This window comes from Entelurus aequoreus, linkage group LG07, assembly GCF_033978785.1.
Source record: "Entelurus aequoreus isolate RoL-2023_Sb linkage group LG07, RoL_Eaeq_v1.1, whole genome shotgun sequence".
In the NCBI taxonomy this organism is placed as follows: domain Eukaryota; kingdom Metazoa; phylum Chordata; class Actinopteri; order Syngnathiformes; family Syngnathidae; genus Entelurus; species Entelurus aequoreus.
The window spans coordinates 58,461,800-58,483,596 of NC_084737.1; the positions used below are offsets into that span (position 1 = coordinate 58,461,800).

Sequence of the window (21,797 nt, forward strand, 5' to 3'; positions counted from 1 at the left end):
AATTAAACGCTCAAAATGGCCAGAAAAAGAGAACTTTCATCTGAAACTCGACAGTCTATTCTTGTCCTTAGAAATGAAGGCTTTTCCACAAAATTGTTTGGGTGACCCCAAACTTTTGAACGGTAGTGTAAATATATATAAATAAATAAATAGCCCCATTAGAGACGTTCTCCACAATTGTGATTCCAGCCGATATCTCCATTTATGGTAAACATGTACCCTAAGTGGTTTGCGCGAGTCCGCTATTGTAGTCCACGCCGCATTCAACAAGCTCCTTCTTTTTCTCTTTCCTCTTGTTGAGGAGCAGACTAGCTCGTACATGCACATGCATCCTCCGTTGTTGCCATTTCTATTACAAAGAAGTGTATAGTTTGAACTTACATCTGTCAGTAGACTCGCTATGGAAATGCTACAAACTACAACATGGATGACGAGGAGAAGAGGCTGTTGAAGTGGAGGCACGTAAATAAGACCACCCACAATACGGATCATCCTGAAGAGACAGTCCGGCTTGAAAACGGACTGGAAACCTAATATATGCAACATTTTGACCAAATAACCACCATTACATGATATGTAGACCACAATGAAGTGTTTTAAATGTAGAACAAAAATCATAATACGACCCCTTTAAGCCTAACACAAGGATCAAAGTTCTTTCCTATTTTGCGGTTGATCTTTCTTTAATTTTCGTCTCTGTCGTGAATAAAATGCACCCATTTACAGTTATTTTTGTACAAATGGAGTAAAACCATGTCAACAAACTAGGATATGTAAAATATTTCTTTATTATCATCCATTCTCTATCTCTTCCCAAGTAAATGTGTAAGCATTGTCTTTTTCAAGTTACATCAACAACCGCTTATGTTCAGCCAAACCGAGGGATGTTGACCTAAACGGGTTCCACCGTAATATTATCCACTAAGAAGGCCTATTTTATAAGAAGTCAACCTGTTTTTTTTTCTCAATCTGACCATTTACGGTTGTTTTGTTTAAGGCTGCAGCTGCCTTCTTTTATCCCCAATAATTTCCTTTTACTGGTTAATTTGTTTCCATTTCGATTTATTTGATATGTCAGCGGGATTTTACTGTGTTACAGACTGAGGAGGAATATATCATACACAATACATTTTACATATAAAGGTGCTTTTCTTGGCACTCAAGGACAACATAGAAAAAAACTCCAATAAAATCACTGGATAAAAAACCCCAAACATACACTACCGTTCAAAAGTTTGGGGTCACATTGAAATGTCCTTATTTTTGAAGGAAAAGCACTGTACTTTTCAATGAAGATAACTTTAAACTAGTCTTAACTTTAAAGAAATACACTGTATACATTGCTAATGTGGTAAATGACTATTCTAGCTGCAAATGTCTGGTTTTCGGTGCAATATCTACATAGGTGTATAGAGGCCCATTTCCAGCAACTATCACTCCAGTGTTCTAATGGTACAATGTGTTTGCTCATTGGCTCAGAAGGCTAATTGATGATTAGAAAACCCTTGTGCAATCATGTTCACACATCTGAAAACAGTTTAGCTCATTACAGAAGCTACAAAACTGACCTTCCTTTGAGCAGATTGAGTTTCTGGAGCATCACGTTTGTGGGGTCAATTAAACGCTCAAAATGGCCAGAAAAAGAGAACTTTAATCTGAAACTGGACAGTCTATTCTTCTTCTTAGAAATGAAGGCTATTCCACAAAATTGTTTGGGTGACCCCCAAACTTTTGAACGGTAGTGTAGCTCAAGTTTGCAGTTACACTTTTTTTACATTTAAGTTTACACTTTCTTTTCGTAGAAGTCATTCTTCAGCATTTATATTTAATGTCTCATGTCCTCCTCAGGCAAGGAACATTGCAGTTTGCATTGAATTTAAGGACTCTGATAAAGAGGAATCCCAGCCACTCAGGGTAGGTTTATACATTTTTGGGGGGTGTTTTTGAAAACGTGCCGTGCAGGTGACGAAATTGTCAAAACAATCCTTATTTTGAAATTATAATTTCCATGCCAGACAAGTCCAAAAAAGCCTGTCAATAAGGGTTAAACTAGGCACTCAGTGTAACGGGGAAAACATGACAGGCAATGCAAAGGCGATTAAATGGTGCTGTTTTCTAATATTGTTTTGCACCATATAATGGTTGGCAGGAAAATTAATATCAAAGTATTTGAATAAATAACTGAAAATTATATAAATAAAATGAATCTAAAATATAAATTGAAAATGAAATACTAGAATAAAAGAAGCAGTTTTATATATTGTTGTATATATTTATATTTTTGTATGTTTACATTTTGAATGGAACTGTTTTACCTGGTGTCTGTACTGTAGCTTATTTTGTATGTACATTGTATTTTGACAAATTGGTGTGCTTATTTGTGTAGTTATGTGAATTTAACTTTTTATTTTCATACGTGCATTGATCACTGTATAATCGTTTTACTGTTGTCTTGTCTAGGAGATAATTATGAAATCCGTCCAGGGACAACAGAAAACCTTTTGGCTGATCCTGTTGCATTTTGCAGCAATTCATTAATTAATTAATGTGCCTGTCAAATAAACCAATACATAAAATAAATGAATGAATATAAACTATCAGGAATATAAATTAACAGAAACATTGTATCATGAACAAATAAATGCAGGATATAGACTAATTCATTAAAAGTACTTGTATAACGATGGATGAATGAAATAATGTGACTCTCAGCCTTCCTTGTTTAAAAGCATCCCCCCCTACTTCACCTTGTCCTGGTGGTCTTTTGATTATTTCTTCAAATTCATTCAGTATTAAACTACATTGAACTTTGTGCTTTCTCCTTTTTACATCAGTGCATCTATGGTCATCCCGGAGGTTCCCTATTCACCCAGAAGGCATATGCAGCTGTCTTGCACCACCAACAGAACCCCGAGTTCTACGATGAGGTGACTTTTTCCCTTTCACCACAAATTGTATCAGTTTAATAAACAGTATTCCAGTGGAAGCGCTCCTCTGTAGACTCTTTTTCATCCTAATCGTCATGAACATTATGTGCAAGCACGACGGGAACCAACCCTGAAGAATCTCTCTTTTGCAACCTCCTGTAGATAAAGATTGAGTTGCCACCTCAACTGCATCAAAGGCACCATCTTCTTTTCACCTTCTATCATGTTAGCTGTGACAGCAATGGCAAGAAGAAAGATGTGGTGGAGACTCCAGGTAGACTGTTCCCAATTGACATGCGTAGTGAATTGATGCAAATATATTCATGATGATGATGATGGTCCTCATCATCATTGGCCATGGCAAGACAATCTTTTGAAAGTTTGAAATGGCAGACCAGCACAGCAGGGGATTTCAAACCGCTCATGCAATTATTCACTCAGTCACATTTTGGCCTATTTAAGTCCCACTCAATTACATCAACGAAGCACAGTTGTGTGGCTCACCAACAACATGGCTGACCTAATGCTTGTAGTCTAAACAATGAATAAACATTACTGTCAAAAAAAACGGTGCAGTAGGAGTTACATTCTAAACCTCCAAGTACAGTATACAGTACTATACTCGGTAGTGTTAATTATGGGACTATTTCTCAAGGTTAATCTGCGTCTTTATTACCAAAAGCTTTTTTTTTTTTTTACACTGAATTTATGTAACGGATATTTTTTGCGTTTGAATTTTGGGAACTGATTTTTTCTTTTTCTTTTTACATCAAATTATGCTGACAATTTAATTTAATGCAAATTTCTGAGCAAATTGTGTGTTTAAAAATATGTTGGTTAAAATACAGTGTTTTAAAATTAGGTTTTATAAAATTTCAGTGCACCAATATTCTTTCATGACAGACTTTCTGCAAATTAAGCCTGAAGCAATCAATTGTGTCTTAGAACCAGCCAATGAGGTGTCAGTTTCCAGTAAAAATGCTTAAGACGTAAAAAAAAAACCCACATAAAAAAACAATCACATTTTACAGTTTTTTACTAAAACAAAGACAAAATGTGGGATTTACAATATTAACTAGGAACAATAAAACAATGAATATTACTTCCCAGACGACCTCCTCGGTCAACAACAAAAATGAAATAATGGGTTCACGTTTCAACATTCAAACGATTTTTCGAATAAAATGTACACTAACCAAAATTTCAAGAGTAAATTTACCTGCTAAATAAAGTTCTCCTACCCGGCCATACAGTATTTGACTGTGTCCCAGGTGTGCGGAAGCAATGTATACCCCCTCATCCCTGGCAATGGTGTTGGCAACTCGCTTCCTAATTTCCATAGCCTCCTTCATCCATCTCTTGTATTTATTTGTTTCTAACGAAATTACTTCTCCCTGTGTTTCATGAGTCAGTGCATCATGGTAACTTGCACCATTCTTATGTCCTTTGTGTCAGCCGCGTCTTCTGTGGTTTAAAGTTGTGTTGCGGCTTCATCATTGTGTTGTGTCGTTTGTTGTTGTGGCTTTTGCAATCGTGCTGTAGCTGAAAGTTATGATATTGTAATGACTGGGAGTTGAAAAGGGGGGACACAGTTGGAAATACACACAGATGCTTTCTTAACAAGCGGTAACAAACTCAGGGAGTCAAAACACACGTTTAAACACTAAACACACATGCACCCAAACTCTCCACTGGTCTGCCACTCTACCACACACAACAGCACCAACTTTTAAAAGGCACACATACCAACATCATGGATATTACACTATTGTCTTGTGGCCTTTGTTCTGACCTTTCTCGACCACCGTAGATAGCCGCCATTATTGTTCTGATGACGCCATAGACGGGAAAATAGGCTTAAAATCTGTATTATTCATACTTGCCAACCCACCCGGTTTTACCGGGAGACTCCCGGAATTCAGCGCCTCTCCCGATAACCTCCCGGAAGAAATTTTGTCCCGATAAACTCCTGGAATTCAGCCGGAGCTGGAGGCCACGCCCCCTCCAGCTCCATGCGGACCTGAGTGGGGACAGCAGCAACAGTCTGTTTTCACGTCCGCTTTCCCACGATCATCAGGAGACTTAAATCTCCTGATGATTAAGGGAACCCCTCATGAAACAGGCCCGTAGAGATGAAGTAGTCTTGTGATTTTTTTTTTCCCACACATACATATATTACGCTCTACCACGGTATTGAGCACTATTTTTTTGGATAATCTAATTAAGACACACATATATATATATATATATATATATATATATATATATATATATATATATATTAAATATTTATGAAATACTCGAGTTGGTGAATTCTAGCTGTAAATATACTCCTCCCCTCTTAACCACGCCCCCAAGCACGCGGCCCACCCCCCACCCCCAACCTCTCGAAATCGAAGGTCTCAAGGTTGGCAAGTATGGTATTATTACACGTAGGAATGGGAACTGAAAAGATTTTTCCGGTTCCGATTTTACTTTTGATTCCGCTTGACAATTCGTTTCCGTAACGGTTCTCTTAGCGATTCTTAATATAAAGGTGGATTAGCCTCAATTTTGTTTAGACCATGACCTTAGAAAGCCTACAGTGAGGTCACAATAGGCAGCATAGAAAAAAAAGGGTATTTTTTGGAAATAAATGTAATAAATAAATATTCTTCTGTACAATTTAACAAAATAAATCACGTTGAAATGACAAAAGAATGTAACATTTAGTAACATGTGATATTAATTTATTACACGCAAACTGAGATATGTCAAGCCTTTATTGGTTGTAATTTTGATGATTGTGGCTTATGAAAACCTTGAATTGAAAGACTCAGAAAATGTGGGGTTTCAAAAAGTGTAAGCCAAGATCATCAAAATGATAAAGGTTTGACATACCTCACTTTGCATGTAATAAGTTAATATCACATATTTGTTTCACATTTGAAGTGAATTGCTGACATAAATGGACTTGTACACGATAGTACAATTTTTTGAGTTTCACCTGTATATGAGGGAAAATCTGATGGAAGGAAAACACACAACTTTTCTCAAAAAATTAGGAGTGTGTACTATAGCAAATAGACCACAAACTTAGTCGCTGCTTAGCGGCAGACGTGAACTGGAGCGGAAACTGCGAGCCTCGGAGCCAGTCACGATCTGTTTCTCGTCATGCTCATCAAAATGAGAAGGCATTCATTTCAATTGAACAAATAATAGGACTAACATGAGTTAATAGATGTTGTATTCAGATGACGTGCTAGTGTTACTGCTGCCTGGGATGAGATCGGAGCGGTTCAAAAACAGGACTTTCATTTATAATTATTGCATGCTGTGTCTTTAAATGTTTCAGCATATTGCTCGTATGTCCTCCTGTTGATGAACTACAAGTAGCTCTATTGCAATCTTTTCTTGTAAAATACTAGTGTTTATTTCGACCAGGCTGTTAAGACTAGGACAAGGAGTTGACCCCAGATTGCGAGACGGGAGGTAAGATGGAATCAAAATAGAAAAAGTCTTTAATTAAGTCCAAAATGCAAACAAAAGGAGAAATGCACACCATATAAAGTTGTACATAAACTGGAACCTCAGCGCTTGGCGAGGGGAAAGGCCAGTACCCACTGAGTGAAGGAAAAGTCCACAAAAAGATATCCAAAAAACCAAGTTAGGCGTAAAATAAGAAGGCGAAAAAACGTACCCGAGAAGAAGAAGACAGGGAACAATAACCAGCAAGGCACAGCTGTCTGTGCCAAGCTTAAGTAGTCCGTGGACTGATTATCTGCAAGTGTACCCCGAAGGTCCGCCCCTCGCCTAGGAAGAATGAACTGAGGAAGCACAACAGGAGAAATGCAGGCACAAACCAATAGGGAAGACGGAGAACAAGAAAGCACAACATGGGCATCGCCATTTTGAGATCTGACGTCACCAGGCAGTACGCACGTTGTGTATTGACGTCATCCCCACCCGAAAGAATCGATAAGAGAATCACTTGAGAAAATGGCAAGCGATTCCAAGCAATTGATACACTGGGAACCGGTTCTGAATAAGAAACGTTTTTCGATTCTCATTCCTAATTACACGTGCTAAAATTCATATAAAGTCTGCTGTTCTTAAATCCAATGTTTTCCTCTTTCTAGTATAAATCAAATTGATTGATTCCCTTTTAAAACGATCTTGGATCGAAACGTTAAGGCAATACATGCAATTTAGGAATATAAATCGATCTATCAATATATTGAGCAATCGTTACACCCCTAGTAGTTTGTATTTGAAATGTATCTTTTGAAACACCAGTCCTGACCTTTCTGACACACCTTGTATTTCCAATGTGTAAAAGTGCCAATAGTGTTGAAGCAGTTACCCTTTTTGATGCGCACTCTAATGGTGTCATTCATACTATAGTATGGTAAAACATGGCTGCTCTGCTCCCGCAGTGGGCTCAGCATGGTTGCCTCTACTAAGAGACGGTAGAGTCGTCATGAATGAACAGCATGTACCAGTTGCTGCACATTTGCCAGCAGGCTACCTTAACTGCCAGGATGCCGTCACCAAGGTAAACATAAACTACAATACAATTCACCTCATATTTGTGATGCCATTTTGTTTAGGATCACCCGCTGTTACATAAAGGAATTCCTCAAAAAACAAAGATTTTGTCATTGCAGCATTCTGGCTCTGAAATAAAGTGGGTTGACGGAGGGAAGTTTCTGTTCAAAGTCACAACACATCTTGTTTCCACAGTTTATACTCAGGTATCATGTACATATTAATATAAATCATGTAAATAACTCATAAAAACCATCATCTCTGTATAAATTGTAATACAATTGTGAATTCTGATTCTTATGTATAATTCCTGATTCCTTTAGGATCAGCACTTGCACAACTTTTTCCACCATTGTCAAATCACCGAAGTGTCAGAACAAGCATCAGAGGGCGATCTGGTCAAATTCTTAAAGGTATTATCTCTTATAACAGGCTTGAACAACCAGTGCATATTCAGGATTACACTATTACACTGGATTGCACTTGTAATAGAATATGCTTTAGAGAAGAAAAACTATTATCATTCAAACATGTTTGGATTCTATTTTTGGACACAGCAGGTGTTAAATATGGTCTACTTACACTATGATCCCTCTTAGAGTCTCCACGCTGTGGAGGGTCACATCATGGTGAACTTCCTGCCCACTATCCTCAACCAGCTGTTCCGCATCCTCACCAGTGCCTCACATGAAGATGTGGCCGTCAATGTGACGAGGCAAGGCCACACCCACAAGCAGCATGTTCTACACTACTTTTGTTTCTTATTTAACAATATCAGTGCCTCGTTCTCTCTCTGTAGGGTAATGGTACATGTCGTAGCGCAGTGCCACGAAGAGGGGCTCGGGCATTACCTGAGGTCTTACATCAAGGTAGCATCTTGTGGTTACAGAGTCAATATACATTTGGGGAAATAATTATTGGGCCCCCTAAATTCGTAGGTTTACCCATTTACAAGGACATAAACAGTCCAGTATTCTAACAAAAATACACACAAGTGAACATTAAACATAACATTTTAAAAGAATGTGTATTTGATTGATTAAAATAAGTATTTGATCCCCAAGCAAAGCGTGACTGAGTGCTTGAAGAAAGCTCTAGCATGCAGACGTTTCTTGTGGTTGGTCAACATCTCAAAGGATTTTGACCTGTTCAGCATTTTGTCGCTTAAGTTAATGCCAAGTGAAAAATAGCAAGTAACTGACCAAAATAAGAGTCTGTTGGGAATGCAGTCCATGCCAGTCTTGATATGTAGGGTAAACTTACAGAATCGCAGGCGGTCAAATCGTGATTTCCCTGACTATATAAAACAATTTAGTTTTTTACTCATGGATTCCCTTAACCTCATTTTCTTCGCACAGTTTGTTTTTAAACCAGTGTCTTGTACCGTCACCAATGAAAAAACAGTTCATGAAGAGCTGGCTAAAGCCATGACAGCTATTCTGAAGCCTTCCACCGATTTCCTAACCAGCAACAAGCTGCTGAAGGTAAAATGCATTTGCAATCTCTTTGAAAAGTCTACTTTAAAAACTGCTGCAATTGTTTTTAGGGTTGTTCTTTGGTCCCAGAGATGTACCTTGTGACCAACTAACTTTGTTTTTCAGCACTCTTGGTACTTCTTTGAAGCACTCGTCAAAGCGATGGCTCAATATCTCATTAAGAGTGGTAAAGTCAAGGCAGGTCTTTATTATTCCACTTTGCTCTATAACTACAGTAACCCCCACCCCACGTTTTAACTTCCCCCCGTGTTCTTGTTTAGCTCTCAAGAAATCAACATTTTTCCTGCTCCTTCTACCATGCTGTCGAGACCTTGGTCAATATACTGATGCCTCACATCACCCAGAAATACAAGGACAACCTGGATGTGGCACGCAACGCTAACCACAGCCTGGCAGTCTTCATTAAGGTTTGGGATCCTCCCAGCATCTGCAGTGAAAAATCTCCTGATATACAGTCCCAGTAACAGTATATCATTTATTTTTAAATACTTTGTCGTATTTCTGTTCTCAATCAGCGCTGCTTCACTTTCATGGACCGAGGGTTTGTCTTCAAGCAGATCAATAACTACCTGAACTTCTTCATACCTGGTGACCCCAAGGTTTTTATTTTCTGCTTTTTCTGACTTGAATTTGGTTAGATTCCCTAAAATCAGATCCCCTGTTGATTTTGTAACAGTCCAGAATGTATATGGTAGGCACCCCGCAGGTAATGAAAGTACTCCTAATTTCAATGCACCCATCACACAAACACTTTCTTCCATTCAAATCTCTCCACTGTCATGGGCAAGACCAAAGAGCTGCTAAGGAACCTTAGGGATGAGATTGTAGAACTGTTCAAGATTGGAATAGTCAACAAAACCATCAGAAAGAAGCTTTTTGAAAAAGAGACCATTATAGGTGCAGTATTTGAGATGGATACATGTTTGATAAGAATCCAACATCAGCATCCCTACTGTCAAACATCCTTCCTGACATGTATTTGTCAGAGTTTGTTGGTGACAAACCCCAAGATGCAGAGAAGGCGGCAGGCATTGTGCGAGAAAACATGATTTAATTAAACTCTATAACCAAAAAAAAACAAAAGGGTACAAACAAATGGCGCGCACAAGGCGGAGAACAAACTTGGCTATGAACAGAAACTAGCACAAAAGCTAAACTATGGACAAGAAACAAAAACACTTACTGTGACACGAATAAACAAAACTCACGTGGCAAGAAACGAGCAGGATGAACTAAGACAGGAGCAGAGTGGACAGAAGTAGACAGAGCTACAACGACAAGTATAAATGACAATAATCCAGCAGTGACTGGAGGGCAGGGCAGGTATAAATAGCAGCTGGCTGATAGGCACCAGGTGTGGCCCGGTGCCAATCAGCCACAGCTGAGGGGACAGCACTCAGAGAGACAAACAGGAAACCGAACCAAAATAAGAGTGCTGACAGGAAATAAAACAAACAGAGAAAAAACTAAAACTTGACCAAACTGTCAGGGACAACCCTGACAGTATTCAACCCTGCTGAAAAACGTCATGAAACATCTGACCTCTGAAAATGGTTTTATACACCATGTTTTGATTTGTGATCAAATTCAGTACTTAATTCCCTAAAACAAAAATAAATTAATTTATAATCTTTCATTCATTATATTTTCCTATTTTGGTTTTCTCTGTTTCAATAACCCTACCATACAAGTTATGTACTCTATAATGGGGTAGACTTACAAAATCAGCAGAAGATCAAATACTTATTTTTCCAACTGTATTTGTAAGCTTTCTATTTTTTTTTCTTCCAGACTTTATACGAATTTAAGTTTGAGTTCCTGAGAATTGTGTGCAGCCATGAGCATTACATCCCTCTTAATCTTCCCATGCTCTTTGGAAAAGGCCGGATACAGAGGTTCCAAGGTCAGTTGGGTTAGGGTTACCCCTAATTTAACCTAAGGGTACACTGCACTGTACTCTCGAGATCCCAATCCCCTTGAATCAGTATTCCATTTTTGTACATAGATCTTAAGCTGGACTACTCACTCACTGATGACTTCTGTCGAAACCACTTCCTAGTGGGTCTGCTGCTGAGGGAAGTGGGTGGCGCATTACAGGAGAGTCGAGAGATTTGTCAGATTGCCACACAGGTGCTGAAGGGACTGATGGTGAAACACACCTTTGATGACCGCTATGCTGCCAAAGTGAGTTGTCCATCTGTTTTAGTCCACATGTGCATTGATAATTTTAAAAACATAAGATAAATTATATTTCCACCCACATAACGTTTTAAACCATTGGAGAGGATGCAAAAAAAAAAAAAAAAAAAAAGCCTCTGCTCTCGTTACCAGAGTTTTGAGTAAAATTGGAGCTTTTGTGACCACTCAGGGTGATCCCTAACCTGACTCTCGCCGGATTCTTGTAGTTCGCTGAGCTCCACACAAGGATCTAGAATCGTGGGCAATGCAAACTCCTTCAACATAGCAAAAAATAATGAACCAATCAGGATCGCCAGGCGGATTTCTTAGATGTGACGTAGCGCCGAAGCGACTGTTTGATTCAAACAACAATGACGGCACGCAGCGAGGAGTCATGTGCTGACATTGATTCTGCTATTGCAACTAAGCATATTCGACACGGTCTCTCCCGAACGTTCAACGATTTCAAACCAAGTTCTGTTAGACGTTCGTCTATGCGTTTCTCATTGGTGACTTTGTGAAATATTTTTTTGCTGTTCCCAATGAAGCCTTTTATTCGCATATTTTCTTTGCACAGACGACATTGATCGTCTACTGACATTGCTGCGTTGTTTCAGTAAAAGTTCTCTAACTTTTTGCTCTGTCGTTATCCAATATGTTGGCTGTTTTGTTTTGGATTTCTCATCAGCGTCACGGGTTGATTTCGATGTGAGTGGTGAAGTAGCACGTCATTCAAGATAACGGACAAGTGGTTTATCCAATCACATACAATGATTTTTTTTACAAGGCCCCGCCTTCTGAAATACATCTCCTATTGAGAAGTCCCAGATCTTTGTGTGGAGCTCAGCCAACTACAAGGTTCTGGCGAGAGTCAGGTTAGGTGATCCCAGGTACAGGGCAGCTTGCTAACATATTTGATTTTAACTCCGCCCGGCTGGAGGCACTGGGTTCGCTATAATAAGCAAAGTAAAAGTGCTCAAGCTGGGGGCTTACTAGCTAAAAGGCTAGCTCAAAGGGGTTACCCAGCAACCTGAAGCTGTAAAGGTTTGGACATATTTTCGCCATTTCTGATCACAAAAGGTGATCTCCAAGACAGGCTAACACAGCTGTGACCGGCACAAGGTATGACATTTGTTGAAATAAACAAGACAGAAGTGTCGCTAGCTGTCAAAGCTAACAACGGCAAGAGCTTTCAGTTGGCAATCCATTTCTCCACCTGTTACCATCAACATGGCACTTTTAAACATTCGCTCCCTTTTAAGCAGAACTTTTTTTCATGAGTGATATGATTTTAGACAAAATGTTAGACTATCTTCTTTTAACTGAGACATGGCTTGGTACTGAAGCACCTGTTCTCACAGAGGCTTCCCCACCATATTTTATTTTCTACTAGAGGGGGCAGAAGAGGAGGGTGTACTGCATCAATTTTAAATAACTCACTGACCTCAAATGGAGTGTCTTTTAACAACAACTACACATCATTTGAGCACCATGCCTTTGTTTTTAGCAGCCCCCCCCCATTCTGTGTTTAACTGTTTATAGACCCCACCGACACTCAAGCTCTTTTATCAGTGAATTTTCTGAACTTGTATCATTTACCCACACCTCCTATTGCAAGATTTTAATAAATGGTCATTTTAATTTACATGTTGATGACTCCTCAGATTTTTTATCCACTCAGATTTCTTATCCAGAGAGTTTTTAAACGTTTTAAATTGTTTTGATTTTAAGGCAGCATGTCACACAGCCGACTCACAACAGGGGACACACCCTGGACCTGGTCATAAACCATGGCCTATCTATTGGCGTGTCCTCTGTGTCTGACCACTATTGTGTGTTTTTTTATATCACCAGTCTTAACCAGCAGGGGCCCCTGGTGAGAACTGTGAGGAAACACTACCTAACTTCTGAAGTGGCTGCAAATTTTATTGAGATTTTACAGATCACTCCTGCTGAAATTTTACCTGCATCATGAGACGCCATCGTTGATCGTTTTAACAGTTTTTTAAAATCAACTTTGGACTCAGTAGCTCCCCCTTTGACAAAAACAATCAAAACGAAACCTCCACCTCCGTGGAGAAACGATGAACAATTACGCTAGTAAAAAATAAATCGCAAGAGTGCAGAGAGGAGATGGAGGGAATCCAAATGAACAATACATTATCAGATTTTACGTAAACAACTCAAGACCTACAATAACACAGTCAAACAGGCCAGAATTCAACAATACTCACAACTCATCACAGACCATAAAAGCAATCCCCGGCTCCTCTTCTTCACTTTTTCTAAGCTTTTAAAACAACTTCAGGCAGCATTTGCGAGGACTTTGCGGACCACTTCAAAACTAAGATAAAAGACATCAGATCTGGTCTCCAAACATAAGTTCTAAACCTACCCAGTGGTCTAGTGGTTAGAGTGTCCGCCCTGAGATCGGTAGGTTGTGAGTTCAAACCCCGGCCGAATCATAATCAAAGACTATACAAATGGGACCTATTACCTCCCTGCTTGAAACTCAGCATCAAGGGTTGGAATTGGGGGTTAAATCACCAAAATGATTCCCGGGTGCGGCCACCGCTGCTGCTCACTGCTCCCCTCTCCTCCCAGGGGGTGAACAAGGGGATGGGTCAAATGCAGAGGACACATTTCACCACACCTAGTGTGTGTGTGACAATCATTGGTACTTTAACTTTAACTAATATTGTCATGATCCGTGGTCCGGATCATGTTTTGTTTAGTTATGTTCTGTTAGTTTTGGACTTCTTTAGTTCCCGTTTAGGCTTCCTTGTTTGCTTTTGTCACCATGGCGACTTAGTGGGTTCACCTGTCTCTGATTAGTGCTCACCTGCTTCCCGAGCACTAATTAGAGGCATTATTTAAGTTGCCTTTGCCAGGCAGTCGGCCTGGCTTCACTGATTATGTCACACGGTTTGGTCACGCCTGTACCAAGTAAGTTTCTTGTTCCTTGCCCTAGCTTCTGTTCAGTCTTAGCTTCACGTGTTCTAGGCACGCCTTTCTTTTTGTTGTGTTGTTTGTGTTTTTGGTAGTTGAGTGATTTATGTTAATAAATCCCATCCTACCTTTACGCCTTCGTCCGGAGCCGTCTTTTTGCATTGAAAGAACAAACCGCAGCAAGCTGCAGCCCTCACGTGACAGAGTGAAGCCAGCAGTCAGTTCTTTCGCATTTTGACAGCCAGGAGATGGAGACGCGCCGCCGAAGACGCAAGCCAGCCAGAAAGGCTTCGTTTCGCCGCCAAGACGCGTCGTTCCCCCAAACTCCTCCTCCGGAACACAGCACGCCTCATGCAGCCCAGTCTTCCTCGCCACCATTGTTTGGTAATCCCATATCTCATTTTGCCAAACAATTTTTAGATTGGGCTGCAAGCCAAATGAACTACATCCATTTTGAATGACGTCACCCAGCCCACTTCCGAGGACGTCAGTGAAACGGCGTGCGGCGATGACATCATTCCGCCGGCGTCTTCAAGGGAAGACACTGATCAGGAGTTTCTTTTTTTTCCATCTGTCTCCCTTGGTCAGCCACCTCCTAAAGACTTTTTTCCTAAAATAAAGTACCATCAGGACACTTTTTCTAAAAATAAATTCTGTCAACTTCAATCACCTCCGCCCCCAGTGACTTTGACTCTGCCCCTAAGGACTCTAGCCCCGCCCACGTCAAGGACTTTTTCCCGCTGTCCTCCCACACAATCTCAGGTGGGGGGTGAAAAAAGATTTTCTGGACAATTTAAAGGGGAGGATTCTGCCCCCCTCCTGACCTCCCGCCACCCGCCCTTAAAGACTGTTCCAGACCGCAAGGAGCGCGTCTGGTATCCACCCCTTGAGGGGAGGGCTGGGGCCGGGAGCTGTGCTGGTGGGGCTGCTCAGCTGCGCCCAGCCAAGCAACAACCTCCATCCCGGCCGCCACCACCAGTCTTTCGGCCTGCCAAGCCGCAACCTCCAGCCCGTCCTCCACCACCAGTCCGTCGGCATGCCAAGCCGCAGCCCCCAGCTAGACCGCCTCTGCCATGCTCATGGCTAACCTCAGCCCCGGTGGGCTTGCAGACGCCACCATCATCTCCGGTGGGCTTGCAAACGCCACCATCTCCAGCTCCTGTACATGCTCCACGCCAGACACCGGTACCTGCTCCACGCCAGACACCGGTACCTGCTCCACGCCAGACACCGGTACCTGCTCCTCGCCAGACACCGGTACCTGCACCACGCCAAGCTTCGCCGCCTGTACCTGCTACCACGCCTGACTCGCCGCCTGTACCTGCTACCACGCCTGACTCGCCACCTGTACCTGCTACCACGCCTGACTCGCCGCCGGTACCTGCTACCACGCCTGACTCGCCGCCTGTACCTGCTACCACGCCTGTCTCGCCGCGTGTACCTTCTACCACACCTGTCTCGCCGCCTGTACCTGCACCACGCCAGACACCGGTACCTGCTCCGTGCCAGACACCGGTACCTGCTCCTCGCCAGACACCGGTACCTGCTCCTCGCCAGACACCGGTACCTGCTCCTCGCCAAACACCGGTACCTGCACCACGCCAAGCTTCGCCGGCGGTACCTGCACCACGCCAAGCTTCGCCGCCGGTACCTGCTACCACGCCTGACTTGCCGCCGGTACCTGCTACCACGCCTGACTTGCCGCCGGCACCTGCTACCACGCCTGACTCGCCGCCGGCACCTGCTACCACGCCTGACTCGCCGCCGGCACCTGCTACCACGCCTGACTCGCCGCCGGCACCTGCTACCACGCCTGACTGACCGCCTGTACCTGCTACCACGCCTGACTCACCGCCTGTACCTGCTACCACGCCTGTCTCGCCGCCTGTACCTGCTACCACGCCTGTCTCGCCGCCTGTACCTGCTACCACGCCTGACTCGCCGCCTGTACCTTCTACCACGCCTGACTCGTCCGCTGCGGCGTCCAAGCCTGCCATGACGGCGCCGACGCGCCCACCTCCCCGTCGACCACGGATGTGGCCGCTCCCTGGTCGTCCGCCTCGCCGAGTGCGCCCACCTCCCCGTTGGCCACGGATGTGGCCATTCCCTGGTCGCCCGCCTCGCCTGCTGCAGCGGCGTTCCACTCGCCGCCGCCACTTGACTTGTCCTCGGTGGATTCGGGGACACACCACCACGTCCCCCTCCCGCCCTCCCATGACTCTTGATTCTGCCTTGTTTTTGTTTTGGTGTTTTAGACATCTGGAATCTGTCTTTTAAGGGGGGGCTCTCTCATGATCCGTGGTCCGGATCATGTTTTGTTTAGTTATGTTCTGTTAGTTTTGGACTTCTTTAGTTCCCGTTTAGGCTTCCTTGTTTGCTTTTGTCACCATGGCGACTTAGTGGGTTCACCTGTCTCTGATTAGTGCTCACCTGCTTCCCGAGCACTAATTAGAGGCATTATTTAAGTTGCCTTTGCCAGGCAGTCGGCCTGGCTTCACTGATTATGTCACACGGTTTGGTCACGCCTGTACCAAGTAAGTTTCTTGTTCCATGCCCTAGCTTCTGTTTAGTCTTAGTTTCATGTGTTCTAGGCACGCCTTTCTTTTTGTTGTGTTGTTTGTGTTTTTGGTAGTTGAGTGATTTATGTTAATAAATTCCATCCTACCTTTACGCCTTCGTCCGGAACCGTCTTTTTGCATTGAAAGAACAAACCGCAGCAAGCTGCAGCCCTCACGTGACAAATATGCTGACACAGCCTGAGGAAACACTGGAGAGTTTTGTCCTGGTTGATGCAAGGACACTTGGTAGAGATTTCTCCCAAGTAAACCCAACAACCTGCCTTTTAGAACCAATTCCCACATCACTTTTTAAATAATTTTATGGATTCTTTGAGGAACAGCTTTTAACTTTTATGAACTGCTCTCTTCCCACAGGGGTCTTCCCTGCCGCTTTTAAAGCAGCGGTGGTAAGGCCCCTTCTGAAGAAGAGCAGTTTGGCCCCGAACGTTTTAATAACTACCAACCTGTATCCAACTTACAGTTTTTAAGTAACATTTTAGAAAACCATTTTTTTTTACCAAGTCAATGACTTTTTAAATATAAATAACATTTTAGACAGACATCAGTCTGGTTTCAGAATGAACCACAGTACAGAGACAGCATTTTAAGATTTTAAATGACATCAGGTGGAATTTAGATAATAAAAAACTAACAGTGTTGGTTCTGCTGGATCTAAGCGCTGCTTTTGACACAGTAGACCATCACATTTTATTAAAGAGACTTTGACAGGCCTCTCTAGTACTGTTTTAACTGGTTCCGCTCTTATCTCACAGACAGATGTTTTTATGTAGTATGGATGCATGTTCCTCGGGAACCCATGAGATAAGATGTGGGGTTCCTCAAGGCTCAGTTTTAGGTCCCATTCTTTCTAATGTTTATATGCTGCCTCTTGGGGACGTCATTAGGAGACACGGCATCAGCTTCTACAGTTACGCTGACGATACACAGTTGTACATTGCCGTGTCTCCTGATTACACAAGACCAATAGATACCCTTTTTAACTGTAATGTAGACATCAAGTCATGGATGGCAGTGAATTTCCTACAGCTCAACCAGGAAAAAACAGAAGTTTTAGTTATAGGCCCTGAAGATCAAAGGGAGAAACTTTTACCAAAATTACAAGATTTTCAGTCTATAAAAAATCTTGGCGTGATTTTTGACACCGAGCTGACTTTTATCCCACATATTAAAAATGCTATAAGTTTTCATCATCTTAAGAACATAGCCAGAGTCCGCCTGTTTCTCTCTCAGGCCAACACAGAGGTGCTAATGCAAGCTTTTATTTCCTGTCGTGTAGACTATTGTAATGCCCTGCTCTCTGGCCTTCCCAAAAATATCAGAAGTCTACAATTACAATTGGCAGCACGGTGGCACAGGGGGTAGTGCATGTGCCTCAGAATACGAAGGTCCTGAGTAGTCCTGAGTTCAATCCCGAGTTTGCATGTTGTTGCATGTTCTCCCCGTGGCTTAGTGGGTTCCCTCCGGGTACTCCGGCTTCCTCCCACCTCCAAAGACATGCACCTGGGGATAGGTTGATTGGCAACACTAAATTGGCCCTAGTGTGTGAATGTGAGTGTGAATGTTGTCTGTCTATCTGTGTTGGCCCTGTGATGAAGTGGCGACTTGTTCAGGGTGTACCCCCGCCTTCCGCCCGAATGCAGCTGAGATAGGCTCCAGCACACCCCGCTACTCCGAAAGGGACAAGCGGTAGAAAATGGATGGATGGATGGATGGTCTACAATTATTACAAAACTCAGCTGCACGCGTGCTGACATGGACCAGAGTGCGGAAGCACATTACACCAATTGTAAAGTGGCTGCATTGGCTCCCCTTCCGCTTCAGGGTCGATTTTAAAGTTCTATTATTTGTTTTTGAATGTCTTAATGGCCTTGCGCCTTCTTATCTATCTGATCTGCTTTTACCGGATCAACCCTCGAGGATCCAGAGGTCCTCTGGTACTGTCCTTTTAGCTTTACCGTATACCAGAACAAAGACCCACGGTGAGGCGGCATTTAGCCACTATGGCCCCCACCTGTGGAACAGCTTACCAGAGAGCCTCAAGACTGCAGAGAGCGTTGAACTTTTAAAACAAAGCTAAAGACACACCTTATTAATCAGACTTTTCACTAATCATCTGTTTTTTATTATTTTATTGTGTTATTTACATTTAAATTTTCACATTTGTTGTTGTATGTTTTGTGTATATACAGTACATACATACATACATGTATATACATGCATACATACATACGCGTATGGACTGTATTTTTCGGAGTATAAGTTGCTCCGGAGTATAAGTCGCACCGGACGAAAATGCATAATAAAGAAGGAAAAAAACATATAAGTCGCACTGGAGTATAAATCGCATTTTTTGGGGAAATTTTATTTGATAAAACCCAACACGAAGAATAGACATTTGAAAGGCAATTTAAAATAAATAAAGAATAGTGAACAACAGGCTGAATAAGTATACGTTATATGATGCATAAATAACCAACTGAGAACGGGCGTGGTATGTTAACGTAACATTATGGTAAGAGTCATTCAAATAACTATAACATATAGAACATGCTATATGTTTACCAAACAATCTGTCACTCCTAATCGCTAAATCCGATGAAATCTTATACGTCTAGTCTCTTACGTGAATGAGCTAAATAATATTATTTGATATTTTACGGTAATGTGTTAATTTCACACATAAGTCGCTCCTGAGTATAAGTCGCACCCCCGGCCAAACTATGAAAAAAACTGCAACTTATAGTCCGAAAAATAAGGTATATATATGTATATAGTATTAAACGTGATAAAATATATGTACCTGTACAACGTTAATTTTAGTTATTCTCCAGTGTGGATGCCTCAAAGGTGGCATTTTACCTCAAATCCTCAGTGCCATGCCATGTTTAGTTTTTGCCTTATTTCCAATAATGTTGTATGTGTGTGTTTGTACGTGTGTGAATGCCTGTGTGTTTTCTTCTCTTCTTCTATTATTGTTGTCTGTTTGTTTTGTACAGCACTTTATGCTTGACACTTGCCTGTGCATGAAAAGTGCTATATAAATAAAGTTTGATTTGATTTGGTGGAGATACCGCAGCCCAGGTGGCACACAGAAAAGCGTGGATGTCTTTAGGTCTATTTTAGGTAGAATTGGCCCTCTAAAAAGGTTCCCACATCCCCCTATAGTTAAATAATTTTTTTTGTCGAAGAACTTCATTAAGGCATGCACTTATTAACACAAATCAATGCAATTGAGTCCAATGTCCATCCATTAATCCACTTTCCAAAGGGGGCCAGCTAGCCAGTGTGGCTGCGCCACATGTACTTTAGTAAACCTCACTCCATGACAACTTCAAGAGTGTGCTGGCTGCAGAGTTAGCCAGCCTTGGTGTCAGCACAATATACATTTACACGGACATTTGTCTCTTAGGCCTCAAGGGGTGAGCTGCAGCCTAGTCAAATGTGTCGAAATTAAGTCAGTCATAATTAGGTCTGTCAAAGTTAACGCCTTAACACATACAATTAATCACAAAATTAATCATGTATAACTGCAGATAAATCGTGTAATATATTTTGACCACACATCCTTCTTTACATAAACTGCAGATGGTTACTTGAAAGGCGGCATGGGCAGCTATACAGTAAGTGATCAGGTCATTGCATACGTCAGTGCAAAGATGAGTGAGGAGACTTAGACTGGTGGCAAATTTCACTTCAAAATACATCTTGATGGAACATTAACTAAAACCATTACAAGTTTTGAGCATAAAAAAAATGTGCATTCAGGTGAAATATTTTATAATAAAATGCATTTTTGTCAAATTATGGTCTTTTTTTTAAAGTGAATTTAAATTATGACAGCAAGTATTTGGACTGTGATTAATCACGATTAATCAAAAAATTCAAAAGTGTCATAAATCTGATTTTTTATTTATTTTATTTGACAGCATTAGTAGTGACAAAAGTTGTTACGGTACGGTTCTCTTTGATCAAGTATTTTAGCATTTTTAACATTAGCCTCATTTTATGTGCAAAATATGAAACCATGGTGACAAATGTCAAACACCTTCAACGTCCACCTCTGACGTTGGAGAGACACTAAACATAATGCTGGACATGAGCTTGAGAGTAGCTGAGGATACACTTCCACAGCAACAGCCTGAAGTTGTGATATTATAAGCATAATAAATGTTAAAATGGCTCTAAAATGAGCTTTAATTGCAAAATATAAATTTTTGGATATGAGTTAATGTAGTTGACACACTGACATTTTGGCAATGTCTAATCCTGGAATAGTCAAAAGACTGTCACATGACAACCACTCCTAAATACTTCCTATTAGTCACTCCACAACTTAAGTTCAAGTTGAACACTGACCTGTATCAGACCCATTTTAGGACATTTAAAGTGTTAGACACCAGTTTTTTAGTTCAGTTTTTGTCGTCCACAGTCAAAATGCTGTAGGCTAAATTTGGGAAGGTCCTGACTCCTCACCCAGGTCAGAGCTTTTCAAAAGCACAATTTTTCAGGAAAAAAAAACCTAAGCCAAAAAGGACAAAAACGCTTGTTTGAAAATATCAATGTGTGTCGGCATAGCCATAACTTATATTCAAATAGTTCCCAATATTTGTTGTCATTGATTTCTAAATGACATTTATCATCACCTCATTCCAGAGCCATCAAGCCAGACTTGCCACCCTCTACCTGCCTCTGTTTGGCCTGCTGCAGGAGAATGTACACAGGCTTGAAAGCCAAGTGTTTGTACCTCCAGACCACCACAAGGTAAACTTGAAACCTGAATTGTGGTTGAAGCTATTTTCTTATATTACTATGTTCTGTTTGGCAGAACCCAATGGAGGACTCACTCGTGGCGACCCCTCAGAAGCCCAGTACATACATAGACAGCGCTCTTCACAAAGATGTGTTCGGGGTTATCTCTGGAACCAGTGAGTTGATTTACTATCATGTGACCAAATAAATGCATACAATGTTTTCTTGATGAACTATACAGAGAAGCTTGATTGTACCGTCTTGGGTAAAGTGGCTGACTAGAGTGTGGCACTTGGCACTTTTTGCACCATATACTGTATCTGAAGCTTTCAAAACTTAGAAATATTACTATAAGTGTTTTTGCCATGAGAAGGGTACAAACAGGTGCCAGG

The 21,797-nt window shown here is 41.6% G+C and overlaps 1 protein-coding gene across 5 annotated transcripts in view; it reads left to right on the forward strand.

The window, feature by feature from the left end:
- The window catches only part of LOC133654080 (dedicator of cytokinesis protein 9-like), a 201,796-nt gene that overhangs the window by 124,272 nt on the left and 55,727 nt on the right, over window positions 1-21,797 (forward strand). For all 5 annotated transcript variants that reach the window (XM_062054078.1, XM_062054083.1, XM_062054081.1 and 2 more), the window contains exons 17-32: window positions 1,849-1,914; window positions 2,835-2,927; window positions 3,090-3,201; window positions 7,343-7,461; window positions 7,574-7,660; window positions 7,778-7,867; window positions 8,054-8,169; window positions 8,254-8,323; window positions 8,813-8,938; window positions 9,056-9,127; window positions 9,211-9,357; window positions 9,466-9,549; window positions 10,742-10,853; window positions 10,956-11,134; window positions 21,310-21,417; window positions 21,482-21,581. In XM_062054078.1, the coding sequence (XP_061910062.1) occupies window positions 1,849-1,914; window positions 2,835-2,927; window positions 3,090-3,201; window positions 7,343-7,461; window positions 7,574-7,660; window positions 7,778-7,867; window positions 8,054-8,169; window positions 8,254-8,323; window positions 8,813-8,938; window positions 9,056-9,127; window positions 9,211-9,357; window positions 9,466-9,549; window positions 10,742-10,853; window positions 10,956-11,134; window positions 21,310-21,417; window positions 21,482-21,581 (1,681 nt within the window). The remainder of the gene's footprint in view (window positions 1-1,848; window positions 1,915-2,834; window positions 2,928-3,089; window positions 3,202-7,342; window positions 7,462-7,573; window positions 7,661-7,777; window positions 7,868-8,053; window positions 8,170-8,253; window positions 8,324-8,812; window positions 8,939-9,055; window positions 9,128-9,210; window positions 9,358-9,465; window positions 9,550-10,741; window positions 10,854-10,955; window positions 11,135-21,309; window positions 21,418-21,481; window positions 21,582-21,797) is intronic.